Source organism: Dermacentor albipictus, chromosome 4 (assembly GCF_038994185.2).
Source record: "Dermacentor albipictus isolate Rhodes 1998 colony chromosome 4, USDA_Dalb.pri_finalv2, whole genome shotgun sequence".
NCBI classification, from domain to species: domain Eukaryota; kingdom Metazoa; phylum Arthropoda; class Arachnida; order Ixodida; family Ixodidae; genus Dermacentor; species Dermacentor albipictus.
The window spans coordinates 211,213-230,325 of record NC_091824.1 but is presented as its reverse complement, the minus strand read 5'-3'; the positions used below and the strand labels follow the sequence as shown (position 1 = coordinate 230,325).

The 19,113-nt window shown below is 44.3% G+C and overlaps 1 protein-coding gene across 3 annotated transcripts in view; it reads left to right on the top strand.

Moving 5' to 3' along the window:
• Positions 1–19,113, top strand: part of LOC135896268 (carboxypeptidase N subunit 2-like) — a 490,754-nt gene that overhangs the window by 324,380 nt on the left and 147,261 nt on the right. For 2 of the 3 annotated variants that reach the window (XR_010562657.1, XM_065424626.2), the window contains exon 2: positions 13,181–13,329. Coding sequence is in view for 1 of the 3 variants with exons in the window: in XM_065424626.2 (XP_065280698.1) it covers positions 13,181–13,329 (149 nt within the window). In the remaining 2 variants the exon portion in view is untranslated. Of the gene's footprint in view, positions 1–13,180; positions 13,330–15,252; positions 15,388–19,113 lie in introns of those variants that run through there. The other variant, XR_011513793.1, reaches the window with a different exon arrangement.

Here is a 19,113-nt window from a genome sequence, read left to right as displayed (position 1 = left end):
GAAAAGACATATGCGAGATAGTTTTCTACTGGTTGATAACAGCGGGAGGTGAAGGAGAGTTTTCATGTTAGTGACACTCGCAGTTCTTTGGTAGTTGGTGAGAATGAAACGCGCTGATCGATTCTGTATTGCCTCTAGAAACTGTATGAGGGTGTCATGACCGGGGTCCCATACTGATGACGCGTACTCTAGTTGTGGGCGAATGTAAGTTGTGTACAGTAAGAGTTTTAGTGATGATGGTGCTTGAGAAAATTTTCGACGAAAGTATCCTAGTGTGCGAGTGGCCTTAGATGTTATGTGATCAATGTGAGTTTTCCAGGATAGATTGCTGGCAATGTGAACCCCCAAGTATCGATATGACGTTACACATTCTAGTGGGATGTTATTTAGCATATAGGTGGGGCAGATGACGTTAGTACGAGAAATCCTCATTGTCTTACACTTTCTAATGTTTAATTCCATGCGCCACGTACGACACCACTCATTTATGTTATTGAGATCCTCCTGAATTAGTAGAATATCTGAAGAATTAGTTATTTTACGATACAAGACGCAGTCATCCGCAAAAAGACAAATGTTCGAGGAAACGTGAGTGGGCAAGTCGTTAATATAAATTAGGAATAATAAAGGACCGAGCACAGACCCTTGCGGGACGCCGGAGTCAACAGGGGCTAAAGGTGAGTTAGCGTCATTAGTGGTTAGGTTTAGGTCATTAGTTGCCTCGTGGTTTGTCAAACCGACGTGATGTAGCCGCGCGCAGACCCCCCCCCCCCCCGCCAAAAAAACAACAACAATCATGAGCCGTTTCACTCTGTGAAGGTGGATGGCGAGCGAAGCTGTTTAGCACATGACACAGAGGTGACCCAGAATATTGAACAGAGGTACGGACATATTTATTGTCCCAATCTGTGCTCAACGCGGTGATATAGCTACGTACACACATTTGCGTATTACCTCTGTTGTAAAATGTGTCTGTCACGTAAGACAATGAATGGCTTATAGCTCCTTAAGGAATGGCTCTACCATCATAAATGCGGCCTCCCCTTTACGACGACAGAGGAGAAGTAAAATTCTACGCTGTAATGATGAGCAGCAACGAAGCCAGCTGTGGAAGAAGACAACGCTCAAGCCATTGCTGATGATGATAGTTTTTTGCACAACAGAGCCAGCTATGGAAGAAGAAGACGACGACGAACGCGCGAGCAGTGGCACTAGAGCGTTTGCGCGGTTGGCCCCGAGAATTCGTTTTTAAGAAAGTTGTACAACACATTTTCTCCAAGAACATTTCTTTTTACCCTTGTGCCTAGGACCTCTTTGGGTCCCATGTGTGACAAGGGTAGTTCAAAGGCGCCTTACAGGTTCCAGAGCCCATAGGGGTATGTGATGGGGTATGAGCTTGGACCCTTTCTGCACAATCACCAGGATCGGACCACATGATTTGTTTTTGTCAACATCTTCGACATGTTCTTTTTTCCAGATCGTAGCCACAGACAGCTTCGCTGTAATAAAAAAAAATGATATCGAAAGACTCACTGTGTACCGTTATGCGTGTAATCATGGTGCAGAAACAGCAAATTATAATTTCATCGTCTTCCCAAAGAAACAGACGACACACATCGGCGAGCGACGTCAATAGTAAACGTGTGCATTTCGAAAAGTTGACTGACATGACATGCTGGTTTCTTTGAAATACTTCACTAGGGGCAACTTTTTTAATCCCGGCGAATAGACCATTGCTTGCCATTTCGAACATTTAGAAACATTTTAGAACATTACATGTTAACGGGAAAATATACCCATTACCTCATCCCACTCTTGGAAGAAGCCGTGAACCTACGAAGACTGCACACAGGCCACATTATTACACGAGATGCATCCCACACTATACAAATACAACTGTCAGTTCTCGGGTGCAATGGTGTCACGGAGGTGCCAGCAAACAGAGCGCCATCTGAAGAGCAGTGGAAGGAGCTGCTGACCAGCGCTGACCCGGAGGACCAGACACAACTGGTTGATCGAGCAAGCCGAGGGCCATAGCATCCTGGAGTAAGGAAGCCACCCACTGAGAGCGACATGCCCGCATGTGCTCTCCGAGAGGGGCTGCTGGCAGGTTGAGCAGCTACCTCCTAGAGCATCTGAATAAGTTGTCACCAGAGTATCCCTTCAAGATCAGGAGCTCCAAATGTGTGAAAGGTTTTCTACGGCAATGTATCAGATGAGCGAACTGCATCGACGCCGAAGAACTATTTTACTCTGTCCCACACGAGGGGCACTTTCGAGCTGTGACTGAACTTACTGACCATTTCCAGACGAGGGCTGTAGCGCCGAAAAAGGCAACACATAGCAAGCTAGACGGGACAGGCGCAACTTCCAACTTTTTATTCACCGCGTATACGAATTAATAAAAGGACAAATCAAGATGGGTAGCAAGAACCAAACATGCGCGCAAGGGTTTTACAAAAAAAGCAGATGAAATATATGTGAGGCACACACGTATCTCACGCCCGTCTATCTAAAAAAGCAGTTTCATTCTTATAAATGGAGATAGATGGGGCGCTAATACAATCGCTACTGTTTCTTTTAATATAGAAGGCCTCCAACAGTTCACGGGCTGTCTGGTCCTTACTTCTGTTTAAAACCTTTGCTTCTTTCAGCCTTGCTACACACTCAATCTTCTTTTCTCTTCCGCAGGCTTTACAATGATGCGGCAGATGAGAACCAGTGCCATTTTGTAAATGCCGATTATGTTCCTCTAATCGGTCGTTAATTCAGCGGCCGGTTTGTCCGATGTACTTCTCTCCGCATGTGAGAGGAATTTGATATTCCCACGGCACATTTAACAGGCGGAGCTGCATGTCTCTTTTTACATTCAGTTTTGTTTACCTTATTGGGATCAGTTTTAACGCACAAGCCAGCCAGTTTCTTTGGGGCGGAAAAAACCACAGGAACGTTATATTTTGTCGCCACATGCTTCAAATTATGCGCTACCTTATGGGTGTACGGGATGACAACCGGTCTACTTTTTCTTTTTGTGACCTCATCTTGGTCGCCCTTTTTTCTACTTTCTTTCTTCCATTTTCGCACCAAGGCTTCAGCTATTCCAGTTAAGGCCGAAGTTGGAAAGCCTGCTTTTTCCAACTTCCGAATCTGGGTTTGAAAGCTTTCCTCTGCCTTATGGCAACAAGATTTCTTCAGTGACGCTTCCAGGCACATCTGAGCAATGGCGCGTTTTACTGTTTTTGAATGTGAGGAATCATAGGGCATTAGTTCTTTTTGTGCTTGAGGGCGATGCATCCAGCAAAAGCTTTGGTCTTTAAGGGTGATTCCAAAGTCTAAAAACTGCATTCTGTTGCCTTGGGCAAGCTCATGGGTGAAGTCCAAACCTTTTCCAAGTAGATTAAAACGAGATAAAACTTCCACTATTTGTAGGTAAGATGAGCGAACCTGTTTCTTTAAAGTAATTAAAGAATCATCAACATATCTAAAAGTTTTCAGCACACTGGCTTCGTCAAAAGTATCCGCCAGTGACCTGTCCATCTGCGCAAGAAAGATGTTACATAGCACAGGAGCCACGCAGAAACCAATGCAAACTCTTTTTTTCTGAACAAACATCTGGTCTTCAAATAATACCACCGTGCAAGACAAGTAGTACTCTAACGTTGCCAAGAAATTCGCGAAAGAAACACCGGCAGAGTTCTGGAAGGAAACCGCCCCATTCTTTTCAATGCATGATAGTACAGCGGCTAACAACTCAGCCTGTGGGATAGAATAGAACAGATCAACAAGGTCAATAGAAAACATATAACCTGAAGACTTATTGTCATTCAAAAATCTAGCAACATCAAGAGAGTTCCTGCAAGCAAATGCGTCTTCAACACCTAAACTATTAAGATTCCTTAAGTATGGACAGCTGGGCTAGTTGGTTATGATTAGCATTAGGAAACGTCGTTCTAGTTGAAGTCCGGCGTTCGTGTTGTCTTTCTCTCCTCGTCCCTGTTCAATTGTGCGCTGGAACGATGCTTCATAAGATTCCTTTGCAGGAAACCACTAACATGGATCTGCCAAGCCCCTCTTTCCCTGACGATACATCTGAACGGTAGTCCTTCCTTATGTGTTTTCGCCGTAAAAAACACGTCCTCGAGCTGCCGAAAAGTGATCTTGGTGCTGCCCTAATTTCTTTCGCAAATCACTTGTACATACAAAAGCAGGGCATCTTCATTGGCTCTGGCGTAGCCCGTATGTTCTGTAAAATTTTGCTCGCCAGCTTTGACCGTCTACTGAAAAGAAACGGGAGCTCTGTGTGCGGCGCCTGCCGTGAAACGCGGCTGCGCATGACCTATGCGCTGCCTCTCGATTAGCGAGGCAGTCGCATCACACTTCGCTCCATTTGGAACGTGCCACACGAGACAGATTGTCCGCGCCAGCCAATATGTTGCGAAATGAAAATGCGTATACATCTCCGCTCAAATTTCGCACTAGGGACTGTCGTAATCGTCGTAATGAATTTTTACTCAGAAGAAGACAGTGCCTCATCTTGAAATTCATGAGCCATTCGACTTTGTGAAGGTGGTTGACCAGCGAAGCTGTTTATCACACGACACGGAAGTGATAACATAATTTCAAACAAAGATACGAACTCATTTATGGTCTTGATTGGTCGTCATGGTGACGAAAGGTACGCATACTCATTTGTTTTCTTGATTGGTGGTCATTATTTCACTCGCAACTGCAATCACAATCTTTGATAATGTCAGATCATTGCACGTACGCCGCTGGGTGGTCGGTTGGGCCGGATCGCGATGACACTACCCCTGTTGTCGTTGTTGGCGATTTCAATGAGGATGTGTCAATACCGCAAATGCATCGGTTTGCGCTTTCCTTGTTGTAGACAGATCGGTGTGCAATCGCAAGCATTGTGTTCGCACACGGAACGCGTAAACGGCTGCCTTTTTGGTACGGACACATCCAAATTGAAGTCACCGACAAAAGCAGGGGTAGTGTCATCGCAGCTAAGTCGCGCAAATTGAGTAGCCATGAACCTTATGGGACTATAAGTCATTGCATTGTTTGCTTGCTTACAAAGATATGAGCTATTGCTCACAGGGGTACGATCCATTCATGATGACAGTTTTCGGCATATTGTTCTGTATGTTGTATGCGTGATTAGCAAGAATATAATCGCATTTGGCTTCACTTTGATGAATGTTGGTAGCCTGTGCCTTACGGGGCTATGAGCCGTTGCATTTTTTGCTTGATGACGGGAGCAAGAATATTCATCGGGGCAAGAGCCATTCATGATGATATTTTTTGTTCATAGAGAACAAACATGCATATAATCCTAGCCATATACAGATTTGCTGTAATCTATCATTTAAGGATGTTCTGAACTTGTGGTATGGAAAACACATTATTTTGGTGTCTAGTTGGTCTAACCTAAACCCTCTCTTTTTCCTAAGGCAAGCACGCAGTTTGAATACTCCTGTGCCCTTTGGCATTTATTGCAATTCCGTAGTGAACTTTAGACTACGCTTTAATCATTCGTTATCATTTGACAAACCAAAAAATTCGTCAAATGGAAAGCATATAAAAACTGCCAGTAGAGCTTACATAACAACTTCGAACGCACATCATTTCAATTCAGTTCAGTTCAGTTTATTTTCCTTAATGACCCCCCGATTTCAGGGGTATTACATAAGGGATGGGTATGAGATTCGAACTGCAGCAGAACTGATAGTCGGGTGAGTTGGTACGAATTCACAGTAAAATATTTAGCGCGCACAAGTGACAAAAACACAGTGAAGGGGGACACATGAGCGCCTACTCACAACTATTTTATTTTCGGAAAGATGCAGAACATATATACCCCAGCTATCATAGCTGAGCATGTGCAACAAGAGTGGTCAGTAAAGCAGAAACAGATTAAAAACAGTCAGAGCGGCCGATAAGGTAATAAAAATAGTAAAGGGTTTACAACCCACAGATTCAAGGAACAGGCTTAGCACGAACAAAAAGCGCCTTGTGGTTGTACCTTACGTCCATTATTTTTCCCATCGGTTAAAGAGTGTTGCCACCCGGTATGGCGTTGAATTGGTTTTCAGCGCTCCTAGCAAGGTGCAAAAACTGTGCCAAGCTATTTCCAATAAGTTAGACAATAGGGTAAAAAAATGCAGCTGCGACCTAAAAGACGATAAAAAATTCACAAAATGCAGAATAGGTGGTGTGTAACGGCTTCCGCTGACCTGTGGCAACATGTACATAGGACAAACCGGTCGGTGCATAAACACCCGTCTAAAAGAACATGAACGTTCTTTCAGAAAATAAAACCGTTCGCACTTGTCGAACCACTGTAATCTATGTCATTGTGATCCGGTATTTTTTAACACTGACATTTTGTTTTCAAATACAAATAAACTAACAAGTGAAATCACAGAAGCATTTCATATGAAAAAGTGCGCTGAAAAATGCAAAAGGCAACCATCGGTTGCAATCACTGAAAATGAATTTGCATTTTTAAATACTGGATGAACCTTCTTAGTCTGTTTTTATTCTGTTCCTGTTTTACTGACCACTCTTGTTGCACATGCTAAGCGCTGATAGCTGGGGTACATATGTTATCTATCTTTCGGAAAATAAAATAGTTGTGAGTAAGCACTCGTGTGTCCGCCTTCACTGTGTCCTTGTCAATTGTGCGCGCTAAATATTTTACTATGAACAAGATTAGAATTTACTCTCATTCAAGTAACGTTCAAGTTCAAGCGCCCATATATATACAAATACATAGAATACATATTCAAGTATATTCACACGTGTACACACACATATCAAAGCCTATATATGTAGACATTAATACACCTATGTAAATATAAACAACATATATAAGGAAAATCATGTATAACGTAGTTGCAGATGGTCAATGATCTGTTGTAAAAATATGGATGGGCAGATTATGTCGACAATGCAGGGGGGAGATTTCTATCTCTGTTAAGTGTAGTCACGCTACCTGTACAAAATTAAGGATTAAAATGTTGAGTCTTACATTGAGGGAATTACAAGGCAAATATATGATAAGATATTTCTCGTTTTCTGTGGGACAAGCTATTAAAGAAAGGCAGGCACGAGCAGTCAGATATATTTACAGTCGCCATAACTGTTTGATACACTCGCCTTTCTTTCCCCAAGGGCAGTAACTGACTGGAATGAAGTCACAAACAATGCCGTAGTGCAGCCCTCCCTGAATATGTTCGCGTCGCTCCTCAGCCAGTGAACTCTTTCGATTTATGTTCGTTCATCCGACGACGTGCACTTGATCCCTGTCACAACGCTTTTCTTTTGTGTGCGTGCGCGTGATTTGGTATGCTATGATAGAGCCTGTACGTGTTCATGTGAAACACTCTTTGACTCATTCTTGCAAACTCGCCACTAGGTAGGTGCCAGGTTGTGGTCTATCTTCTATTTAATACAAACCGAATAATGTCGTCGTCATCATCATCATCATCATCATCATCATCAGCCTGGTTACGCCCACTGCAGGGCAAAGGCCTCCCCCATACTTCTCCAACAACCCCGGTCATGTAATTATTGCGGCCATGTCGTCCCTGCAAACTTCTCAATCTCATCCGCCCACCTAACTTTCTGCCGCCCCCTGCTACGCCTCCCTTCCCTTGAAATCCAGTCCTTAACCCTTAATGACCATCGGTTATCTTCCCTCCTCATTACATGTCCTCCCATGCCCATTTTTTTTCTTGATTTCAACTAAGATGTCATTAACTCGCGTTTATTCCCTCACCCAATCTGCTCTTTACTTATCCCTTAACGTTACAGCCATCATTCTTCTTTCCATAGCTCGTTGCGACGTCCTCAATTTAAGTGGAACCCTTTTCGTAAGGCTCCAGGTTTCTGCCCCGTAGGTGAGTGCTGGTAAGACACAGCTATTATACACTTTTCTCTTGAGGGATAATGACAACCTGCTGTTTATGATCTGAGAATGCCTGCCAAACGCACCCCAGCCTATTCTTATTCTTCTGATTATTTCCGTCTCATGATCGGGATCCGCCGTGACTACCTGCCCTAAGTAGATGTATACCCTTACCACTTCCAGTGATTCGCTACCTATTGTAAGTTGCTGTTCTCTTCCGAGACTGTTAAACAATACTTAAGTCTTGTGCAGATTAATTTTTTGACCCACTCTTCTGCTTTGCCTCTCCAGGTCAGTGAGCATGCATTGCAATTGGTCCCCTGAGTTACTAAGCAAGGCAATATCATCAGCGAATGGGAAGGTACTAAGGTATTCCCTATTAATATTATCCCCAATTCTTTCCAATCCAGGAATCTGAATACCTCCTGTAAACACGCTGTGAATAGCACTGGAGAGATCGTATCTCCCTGCCTGACGCCTTTTTTTATTGGGATTTTGTTGCTTTCTTTATGGAGGACTACGGTGGCTGTGGAGCAGCTATAGATATCTTTCAGTATTTTCACATACGGCTCGCCTACACCCTGATTCCGTAATGCCTCCATGACTGCTGAGGTTTCAGCAGAATCAAATGCTTTCTCGTAATCAATGAAAACTATACATAAGGGTTGGTTATATTCTGCACATTCCTCTATCCCCTGATTGAGAGTGTGAATATGGTCTATTGTTGAGTAGCCCTTACGGAATCCTGCCTGGTCCTTTGCTTGACGGAAGTCTAAGGTGTTCCTGATTCTATTTGCGATTACCTTAGTAAATAGTTTGTAGGCAACTGACAGTAAGCTGATCGGTCTAATATTTTTCAAATCTTTGGCGTCCGCTTTCTTATGGATTAGGATTATGTTAGCTTTCTTCCAAGATTACGGTACGCTCGAGGTCATGAGGCATTGCGTATACAGGGTGGACAGTTCCTCTAGAATAATCTGCCCACCAACCTTCAACAAATGGGCTGTTACCTGATCCTCCCCAGCTGCCTTCCCCCTTTGCATAGCTCCCAAGGCTTTCTTTACTTCTTCCGGCGTTACCTATGGGATTTCGAATTTCTCTAGATTATTCTCTCTTCTATTATTGTCGTGGGTGCCGCTGGTGCTGTATAAATCTATATAGAACTCCTCAGTCACTTGAACTATCTCATCCATATTAGTAATGATATTGCCTGCTTTGTCTCTTAACGCATACATCTGATTCTTGCCAATTCCTAGTTTCTTCTTCACTGCTTTTACGCTTCCTCCGTTCCTGAGAGCATGTTCAATTATATATGTAATATGCTTCCTTATGTCAGCTGTCTTACGCTTGTTGATTACCTTCGAAAGTTCTCCCAGTTCTATTCTAGCTGAAGAGTTAGAGGCTTTCATACACTGGCGCTTCTTGATCAGATCTTTCGTCTCCTGCGATAGCCCACTGGTATCCTGTCTAACGGAGTTACCACCGAGTTCTGTTGCACACTCCTTAATGATGCCCACAAGATCGTCATTCATTGCTTCAACACTAAGGTCCTCTTCCTGAGTTACAGCCGAATACCTGTTCTGTAGCTTGATCTGGAATTCCTCTATTTTCCCCCTTACCGTTAACTCATTGATCGGCTTCTTATGTACCAGTCTCTTCCATTCCTTCCTCAGGTCTAGGCTAATTCGAGTTCTTACCATCCTGTGGTCACTGCAGCGCACCTTGCTGAGCCCGTCCACATCTTGTATGATGCCAGGGTTAGCGCCGAGTATGAGTTCTATCTTATTTCTAATCTCGCCGTTTGGGCTCCTCCACGTTCACTTTCAGCTATCCCGCTTGTGGAAGAAGGTATTCGTTATCCGCATATAATTCTGTTCCGCAAACGCAACTAATAATCTCCCCTGCTATTCCTAGTGCCTATGCCATATTCCCCCACTGTCTTGTCTCCAGCCTGCTTCTTGCCTAGCTTGGCATTCAAGTCGCCTTCAGTATAGTGTACTTTGCTTTTGCTCTACCCATCGTCGATTCCACGTCTTCATTGAAGCTTTTGACTTTCTAGTCATCATGAGTGGACGTAGGGCGTAGACCTGTACAACCTTCATTTTGTACCTCTTAAGTTTCACAACAAGACCTGCCACCCTCTCGTTAATGCTATAGAATTCCTGTATGTTATCAGCTATATTCTTATTATTCAGGAATCCGACTCCTAGTTCTCGTCTCTCCGCTAAGCCCCGGTAGCACAGGACGTGCCCGCTTTTTAGCATTGTATATGCTTTTTTTGGCCTCCTAACTTCACTGAGCCCTATTATATCCCATTTACTGTCCTCTAATTACTCCAATAGCATTGCTAGACTCGCCTCACTAGATAACGTTCTAGCGCTAAACGTTGCCAGGTTCATACTGCAATGGTGGCCTGTCCGGAGCCAGGGATTCTTAGCGCCCTCTGCTGCGTCGCAGGTCTGACTGCCGCCTTGGTCAGTTGCTTCGCAGCTGCTGGGGACTGAGGGCCGGGGTTTGATTGTTGTGTTCATATAGAAGGTTCTGGCCAAGTACTGCACCAGGGTGGCCAATCCCACTTCGGTGAGGGAGTGAGTTACCGGTTCTGGTCACCGGGATCAGGCCACACTCCAGGCCTATTTATGCAATTTTATCAACACGGGGAATTTTTTTTTATTCCGATGGAAAATTCGACCTAGTGCACCGCTGCACTAGGTTGAAATAATGTTATACCGATCGAGAAATGGAGCCTTTGATGTCACACACAGCCATGTGACCAATACGCCAAGATAGGGTTTTTCGCTTTATTGCATTTCTATTGAACAAATCATTTTACGACACGATCGCACGCATACCACTCGTGCTGGAAAGCCACCCAGCTCTTTGAGGCACCCCCCACGTTACTTTCTCCTCTTTTTTTGTTGGGACAGCTCGCGTTCTGAGGCGCCATATTAGAATATGCTATCTCCAGGACAGGCCATCTTTCCACAGCACTTTCCTCGTAGCATATAACGCCAGGTGGAAATTGTGCTACGTTCTATTGACTTCATGATCGCCCATGCTTGTCTGTTTTACCATTTCTTCGCCGGAGTACAAATGCCATCTTCGTGCTAACGTGTACCGCATAGCGATAGGCATGTACAAATGTACGCGCACGTACCTGGCCCTTGCGCCACCAAACAACCCACATGCATTCTTTGAATGAACACAATCGTACACACCGCCGTCAAACGTTCCGTTGCGTCACGATCACGGCACCGGTTTTCTTCAAAGGAGAGGGTTTCCGAGTTCTTTTCTCCTCATGGACGGGTCGCCGGCGTTTTACGTTTCCGTCGCCATCACGGTGACGGAGCCCCGCCGCTATAAAATGGACCAATCAGAAATTAAGAATTCGTCGCGAAAAACAGCCATTTTAGAAAGCTGAAGCTGGCAACAGCAGCGGCTGCTGCTTTGTTTATATCTGCGTTCCACGCGTGGCACATCGAATATTGAGCTGTGCGTTTCGGTGGTGCTGAAATGTGCGACATGGACAATGACGAAGGGCGTTTCAACGCCCAATCGTTAATTGAGTTAGCCAAGCCTCACATGTTCCTGTATGATAACACAAAACAATGCTGCTGTCGACGTCAACGCCGCCGTCGCCGATTAGTACACTTCTCAGTCGCGCCTGTTGTACTTATTCTTGACGTGACAGTGACGAAGCGAAACGTTTGACGGCGGTGTGAGTAAGGCCTAACGACGCTGTTTCGCCACATACACATCTAGCATAGCGTCGGCTCCGAAGCAATGACACGTGGTAGGCTCAGAGGTGGTGTTTAGGCCTCGTAGCAGCACACGCCTTCCGTGCCTGTTATCGCTGTCACTGCTTCACCCTTCTATCGATACTGCTCCACTGCAAGAAACCCGTAATCCCCATAACTCCCATATTCAATAACATACTATGCTATAGGCGAAAAACGGGATTTTCTATGGGATCCTATATGTTTCACATCGGCTAATTAGATGTATGAGTTATAAGCAAATGACCTTATTCAATAGGTTCTAATTAATAAGACCGGACATTTATACGCATGTATTTGTACGGCTTCTTAGGCTACACGTTTCACTTTCGTATTACGACCAGTTCCTCTCAAAGATGGATCAGCCAATTTTGTTGTCAATTAGCTTTCATTGATTACAAGAAAGCGTTTGATTCTGTCGAAACCTCAGCAGTCATGGTGGCATTACGGAATCAGGGTATAGACGAGCCGTATGTAAAAATACTTAAAGATATCTATAGCGGCTCCACAGCCACCGTAGTCCTCCATAAAGAAAGCAACAAAATCCGAATAAATAAAGGCGTCAGGCAGGGAGATACGATCTCTCCAATGCTACTCACAGCGTGTTTCCAGGAGGTATTCAGAGAACTCGATTGGGAAGAATTGGGGATAAAAGTTAATGGAGAATACCTTAGTAACTTGCGATTCGCTGATGATATTGCCTTGCTTAGTAACTCAGGGAACCAACTGCAATGCATGCTCACTGACCTGGAGAGGCAAAGCAGAAGGGTGGGTCTGAAAATTAATCTGCAGAAAACTAAAGTAATGTTTAACAGTGTCGGAAGAGAACAGCAACTTACAATAGGTATCGAGGCACTGGAAGTGGTACGGGAATACATCTACTTAGGGCAGGTAGTGACGGCGGATCCGGATCATGAGACGGAAATAATCATAAGAATAAGAGTGGGCGGGGGTGCGTTTGGCAGACCTTCTCAGACCATGAACAGCAGGTTGCCATTATCCCTCAAGAGAAAAGTGTATAATAGGTGTACCAGAATTAGAGTGCAGCAAAAGACCACGAAATGAAGAACCAACATGGAAAGGCGAACATGGGAAGGGACATGTTCTGTATACCTCTATATACCCGTGTGTCCCAGCTAACTTTAGCTAAGCTGTTGAAAATATTTCGAAAAACGATGCAAGATAAAATTATAACTCCTATGGTATTCGCTCGACCGAACACATTGAAGTCTTGAAATAGTATCTTGCAACATGTTTCTTAACCTGGTTGTATTGTTGAACAACTTCGCTAACGTTAGTTGGGACACCCTAAGAGTCTGTATTCTACTGGAAATAAAATAGTTAAAAATGGGCTGATCCATGCCGGTTCTGTTGTACCTGGTGTTTCCCTACGTCATAATGTTCAAGATGTTCAAGATGTTCAGCCAGAACCTACTCGCCCAAATGTCGATCCTTCAACGTGTTTTATGTTTATGGTGCCCGTGCGCAGCCGGAACCATCTGACGACGCTGCCTGTCGACTTCGGCGAGGAGCTGCCAGCGCTTCGCGTGCTCGACCTCTCGCACAACCGAATCGCCACCGTGCTCGAGGCCAGCCTGCTACCCCTGCAGGCCAGTGTAACAAGTGCCAGTCTCGACGGTGAGAGTTTCGCAAAGGTCTTTGCTATAGCATAATCTTTGAAGCTATGCGTGTACAAGAAAGCTACACTTCCTATGTTGTGTGAGCGGCATAGATGTGGATAACCCAAAGGGCCAATTGATCAAAACCGACGCTGTTATCACCAGACCGACAGGCAGACAGACAGACAAACTGTGTTGATGGTCAGCTTTCTTCATAATTTAACGTATCAGCAAGTGCACAACCCAAGACAAGGCAGATAGAGGAGAAGCGTTAATTAGTAGCAATTTTTTTTTTGGAGCGGACAGCATGGATATAATGAATGAAAGAAGGCGCGCTTATGGCACTTCGCAAAAGTGGGGAGAAACCTCAGCCATCTTGTGGTCCAGCCAAATTCAGGCGAATTTTTTTAAAGTTTCGTGCACTGCTGTGCAACACACAGACGTGTCATTGACGAAACCGTCCTCCTTGCGCTGGTTTGGTATGGCGGCCCGCTGGGTTAGTCAATGGAAAATATATATATATATATATATATATATATATATATATATATATATATATATATATATATATATATATATATATATATATATATATATATATATATATATATATATATATATACAGTGTTTTAAAGGGAAACCGTGAATTGGCTTATATGGTCATTCTTATATGCTGATCAAGCGATAGGAAGCTTGGCAAGGTTGTTCCGGTCCCTAAATCAGGTAACACTCATTCCCCCAATAACTATCGTCCTATAGCACTGACAAGTATACTATGCAAAATATTGGAGCATATTATACATTTTCATCTGATTGATTTCCTTGAGTCTAATTTCTTCTTTTCGACTGAACAACACGGTCTCAGAAAAACATTTTCATGTGAAACGCAACTCATATGTTTCACTAATGACCTATTTACCCATACTGATATGGGCTTCGATGTAGACTGCGTGTTTTTGGACTTCGCAAAAGCTTTCGACACTGCTTCACATGATCTCCTCATTCTTAAACTTTACATGCTTAACATTGACCCTAATGTACTAAACTGGATTAAAAGCTTTCTGTCTAATCGAACTCAGTACGTTTCAGCTAATGAATGTTCATCCTCTCGCACTTCCGTAACATTGGGTGTACCACCGGGATCAGTACTGGGACCCCTGCTTTTCCTGATTTACATAAACGACCTTCCTAAATGCATTTCCCATTCATCTATCAGGCTTTCCGCAGATGACTGCGTCATTTATCGCTAAATAACTAACAACACTGATTCTAATAAGCTTCAAGACGATCTTAGAAGCATATCCCACTGGTGCGGTAAATGGGTCATGCGACTAAACGTTAATAAATTTAAAACAATGCATGTATCAAGCCGCACTAACACTGACAACATGCGTGTTTACTTACTTCACGATACTTCTCTTGAATCCGTCAACTCTTACAAATACCTAGGTGTCCATATTTCACGTAATTTATCATGGCATACGCACATCAAACACGTCACTAATAACGCTAACCGGGTTCTTGGATACTTGCGTCGAAATTTCTCTGCTGCGTCTATGCCGATAAAGCTTACCCTCTACAAAACATTAGTGCGACCAAAGCTAGAATATGCATCCACCGTATGGGATCCCCATGAAATCACACTGATAAACACACTAGAATCCATCCAGAATCGCGCAGCACGTTTCATCTTATCTAACTATTCCCGTTGCGCCAGCATTACTTCCATGAAAAACACACTTACATTACCGGAGCTTTCATTGCGCCGTAAATGTTTTAGACTGTGTCTTTTCCACAGGCTGCATCACCGCAACCCACTATTAAAGGATCATCTTATTACTCGCCCTTCATACATTTCATCCCGTTTCGATCACATGTGTAAAGTTGGTATTCCATATTTTAGAACAAAGATGTGTCATGGTTCTTTTATTCCTAAAACCAGCGGCGACTGGAACGACCTTCCTCCCTCCATCGCTGCCATTTCTGACGTTGGCAATTTCAAGACCGCTGTATTTTCTGCCATTTTGTAATACCTATTATTGTATAATTATGTACTTTTTTTCACTTACCACTCCTTTCTGTAATGCCTTCGGGCCAGGAAAGTATCCGAAATAAATAAATAAATAAATAAATAAATAAATAAATAAATAAAGTATGCGCATCTCTGTTCTGAGTAACAAAAAATATTGGTCCGCACACAATACCTGAGTATTCAATGTCCACTTACAGACGTATCCTGGGCACGCCGATCTGATAGCGGTATGGTTAAATATTTTTCACGGAATCTTTCATTTAACTTATTTTACTACGGTGAATCGCGATAGACTGGACAGAATGTAAGATTGACGAGACAAGTGCTTGTCCCGTCTGTCTCATCTTTTTTTCCCCGTCTATGACGATTCACTGTGGTCAAACCTGCATTACCAACTGACCCTAAACTCTGCTGTTGTAAACTTCCTTTCTTTTCGTCTAGTCACTGACTATGTGCAACAAAGGTAGTAGCGCGTAGCAGAGTTAGAACACCGTGCTTCTAATCTGAAGGTCATTTGTACAAATCCTCGTCCAGGCCACTACATTTTTAAAGCTTAAACACTGGCTTTCGGGAAAAAATGCCGAAAGCCTGTGGAGCTATAATATTACCAGTGCAACCAAACTAAGCTTCAACAAAAGACACTCCCTTACCAAACAGCAATTGGTTTCCCTGGTGTAGTATTCGGCCACTACCTGCCGAATGACTCCTGAAATAAACCCGTGGCATTCAGTACTCAGCGGCTGTGGAGCATCTGGCCAAGGCGGCAGTGATGCCTTCGCCGCGGGCGAGAGTGCTAAGTATCTTTAGATCCGGGCAGGCCACCACTGGAAACTGAACTTGTCAACGCACATGAACCCTGACGAGTGAGGCTAGCTTAGCGGGGCTACTTGAGTAATTATCAGGCACCGCCTGGGATATCATCGCCCTTAGTGAACTTAAAAGAACTGGTACTACCGTGCTTACTAATGGTCCTCTGTTACATAGACTTTCTAGATAAGAGAGAATATGGGGTAGGATTTCTCATTCATAAGCACATAGCGGGCAACATTGACAAATTCTACAAAAATAATGAGAGTGCAGCAGTTGTCAAAATAAAGCTAAATAGGAGATACAGGTGAAAGGCAGTACAAGCTTACGCTCCAATTTCAGTGCAAGAGTAGGGAAGAAGTAGGCTGGTGAACAACAATCGGCAACTATGGCATCGATTCTAGGAATAGTAGATGAGGAGGAGGAGGACGAATAACTTTATTGAAAGGGCTGGGATGAAAGGTTATGAGCTCGATGGGTGGGGCCCCAAGTCCAGGGCTCCACTGGCTGCTGCCGCCTGCCTGACGTGATCCAAAAGCGAAAGCTGCACCTCCGGGTCGGAGCTGGCGAGTTGTGCCTCCCATTTCTCCAAAGTGTTCGATAAGTAAAACTTCCCTAAAAAGGTATTTAAATATGGTGGTCTATTTTGGCAGCCTCAGGAAATGTGATATAGCGATGGCGGGCTGCCACACCACGGACAGGTGTGCCCAAACAGCATTGGAAATATTTTGTTACATATTTGTAGCTTTGGAAAGACCCCCGTTTGAATCCTGCGGAGGTCTATGGTGTACTCCCCTTCTAATGATTTATGGGCGGTGCTGTATTTTGGTCGCGTGCCGCGCTGGAGAGCAAGAAATTCGTGAGGGGTAATTCGGGATAGGTCGTTGTCCTCCTCGCTTCACTCCTTCTGGAATGTTTGGCGGGATTCGCAGTGCTGTCGAGGCTCTGCTCGGTTCGTGAGCCCTTGAGCAAAAGCATCTGCACTCTCATTTTCCTCCAGGCCTGTGTGTCGCGGACACTAGATCAACTTGTATCCGTTTGTCAATATCCTGCCCGGGAAATCTTTAATTTTTATCGGGAGGCCGCCATTCAAAAAGAAACGGCGCGTATCTTGCGAGTCGGAGGTGATAATCGTGTGTGGTTCCTCCCTCCGTTCTTGCTCTTTCATCGCCAGGGCAAAGGCAAAGCATTCCGCCTTGGCGATCGAGGACGTGTACAGGGAGGCACTCATTAACATTCTCCTGTCGCTGCCAATTACTGTTGCTACGGCAGTTGTACCTGCAGTTGTACGTACAACTGCAGTTGAACCTGGAAGCGTCCACATACAAAACATTTGTTTTGTTTTTTAGGTGTTTACCAAGCCATCTCACGCACTCTTCCGCATTTTGTTTTGGTTTGGGTCCACATTCTTGGGCAGGGGAGTGACCGAGATCTTGCATCGGACGGGATCCGTGATTGCCACCAGTACCTCGTCCAGGTTAGGGGGGTACGGTGGGAAGCCCACCCTGGTGAGTATCTCTCTCCCCACCCTCGCCTGGCTTAGACGACTTCTCTGCGTGGTCAGTACCGCCGTCTTCAGCTCAGAGTAGATATTATGTATTTCGAGCTCTAATAGTTTTTGGGTTGGTGTGCCTACCGGCAGCCCTAGGTCCACCCTCTAGGCGCTCCTAATAATAGACTCAATATTGGCTTCTTTACTTTTGTTTAGAGTGCGGAAAGGTAGACTGTACGTTACCTTATTGAATACAAGGGCCTGTACTAATCTAATTGTATCCGCCTCCTTCATTCCTTTTTTGTGATACGTTATTCTTTGTTTCATTTTGGCAACTTGTTTCGTCGCTGATTTTAACATGTTTATTGTGTGGTCTACTCTTCCGTTACTCTGAACCCGGTAACCCAGAATTCTTGCAATGGTTACCTCTTTTATTTTCACTCCTTCAATTTGTATCTATATGTCCATTACTTTTGTATTTTTTTTCATGTACCCTGATAATTTCGTATTTATCTGGGGCACAATTGAGCCCGCTGGCCCTGGCGAAATTTTCAACTGCTGTTGCAACTTCTTCAAGTGTCTGCTCCTTGCTAGCCAGGCATCCGCGCGTTGCCCATAAAGCGACATCATCCGCATATAAGGTGCATCTCAACCACGGTACATCAACCAGGGCCCGCGCGAGTCCTTTCATCGCGATATTAAAGAGCAGAGGAGAGATGATGACTCCTTGAGGGGTACCTTTGTTTGGCATCTGAAAAGGTTCCGACGTGACTTGTGCTACGCTTATTCTAGCACTCCTCCCTGTTAGGAAAGCCTTTATGTAATTTAAGGTGTTTCCACCGCATCCGATGTTGTTTAATTCGGATAGGATGTCTTTATGCAAGACATTGTCGAGCGCTCCTTTTAGATCAAGGGCTAGTATTAAATGTTCTCCTCCTTTGAGTACGGAGCTCAGGACTTCCCCTTTTAATAGGAGGAATGTGTCCTGAGTGGACAGGCCACTTCGGAAACCCACCATAGTGGTTGGGAATAGGCCCTTGTCCTCTATGAAGTTTTGAAGGTGAGTGGGAATAACCCGTTCAAAAAGCTTCCCCATCCACGACGTCAGAGATATGGGTCTCAGTGCCTGCAGGGATGGCTTCTTCCCGGATTTCGGTATCATTATAATTTTGGCTTCTTTCGATTCATCAGGGATCTTCCCTTTGAGCCAATAGTGTTCGTTAAAATGGTTTGTCACTACCTCTATGGCCTTATCGCTGAGGTTCCTAATCATTGCGTTTGTAATTTGGTCTGCACCAGGGTTAGTATTTCTTTTGGCCGCCTGAGCTCCCGCAAAGACCTCTCCCTTGGTTATTGGGGCGGCGAGGCTCTCGTTTTTTACACCCGTGTAGTTAATTGGACTCCTCGTAGTATTGGTGTCTTGCCCGATATGTCAGTTTTTAAGGGCTTGTACTAATTCCTTATCCGTACCC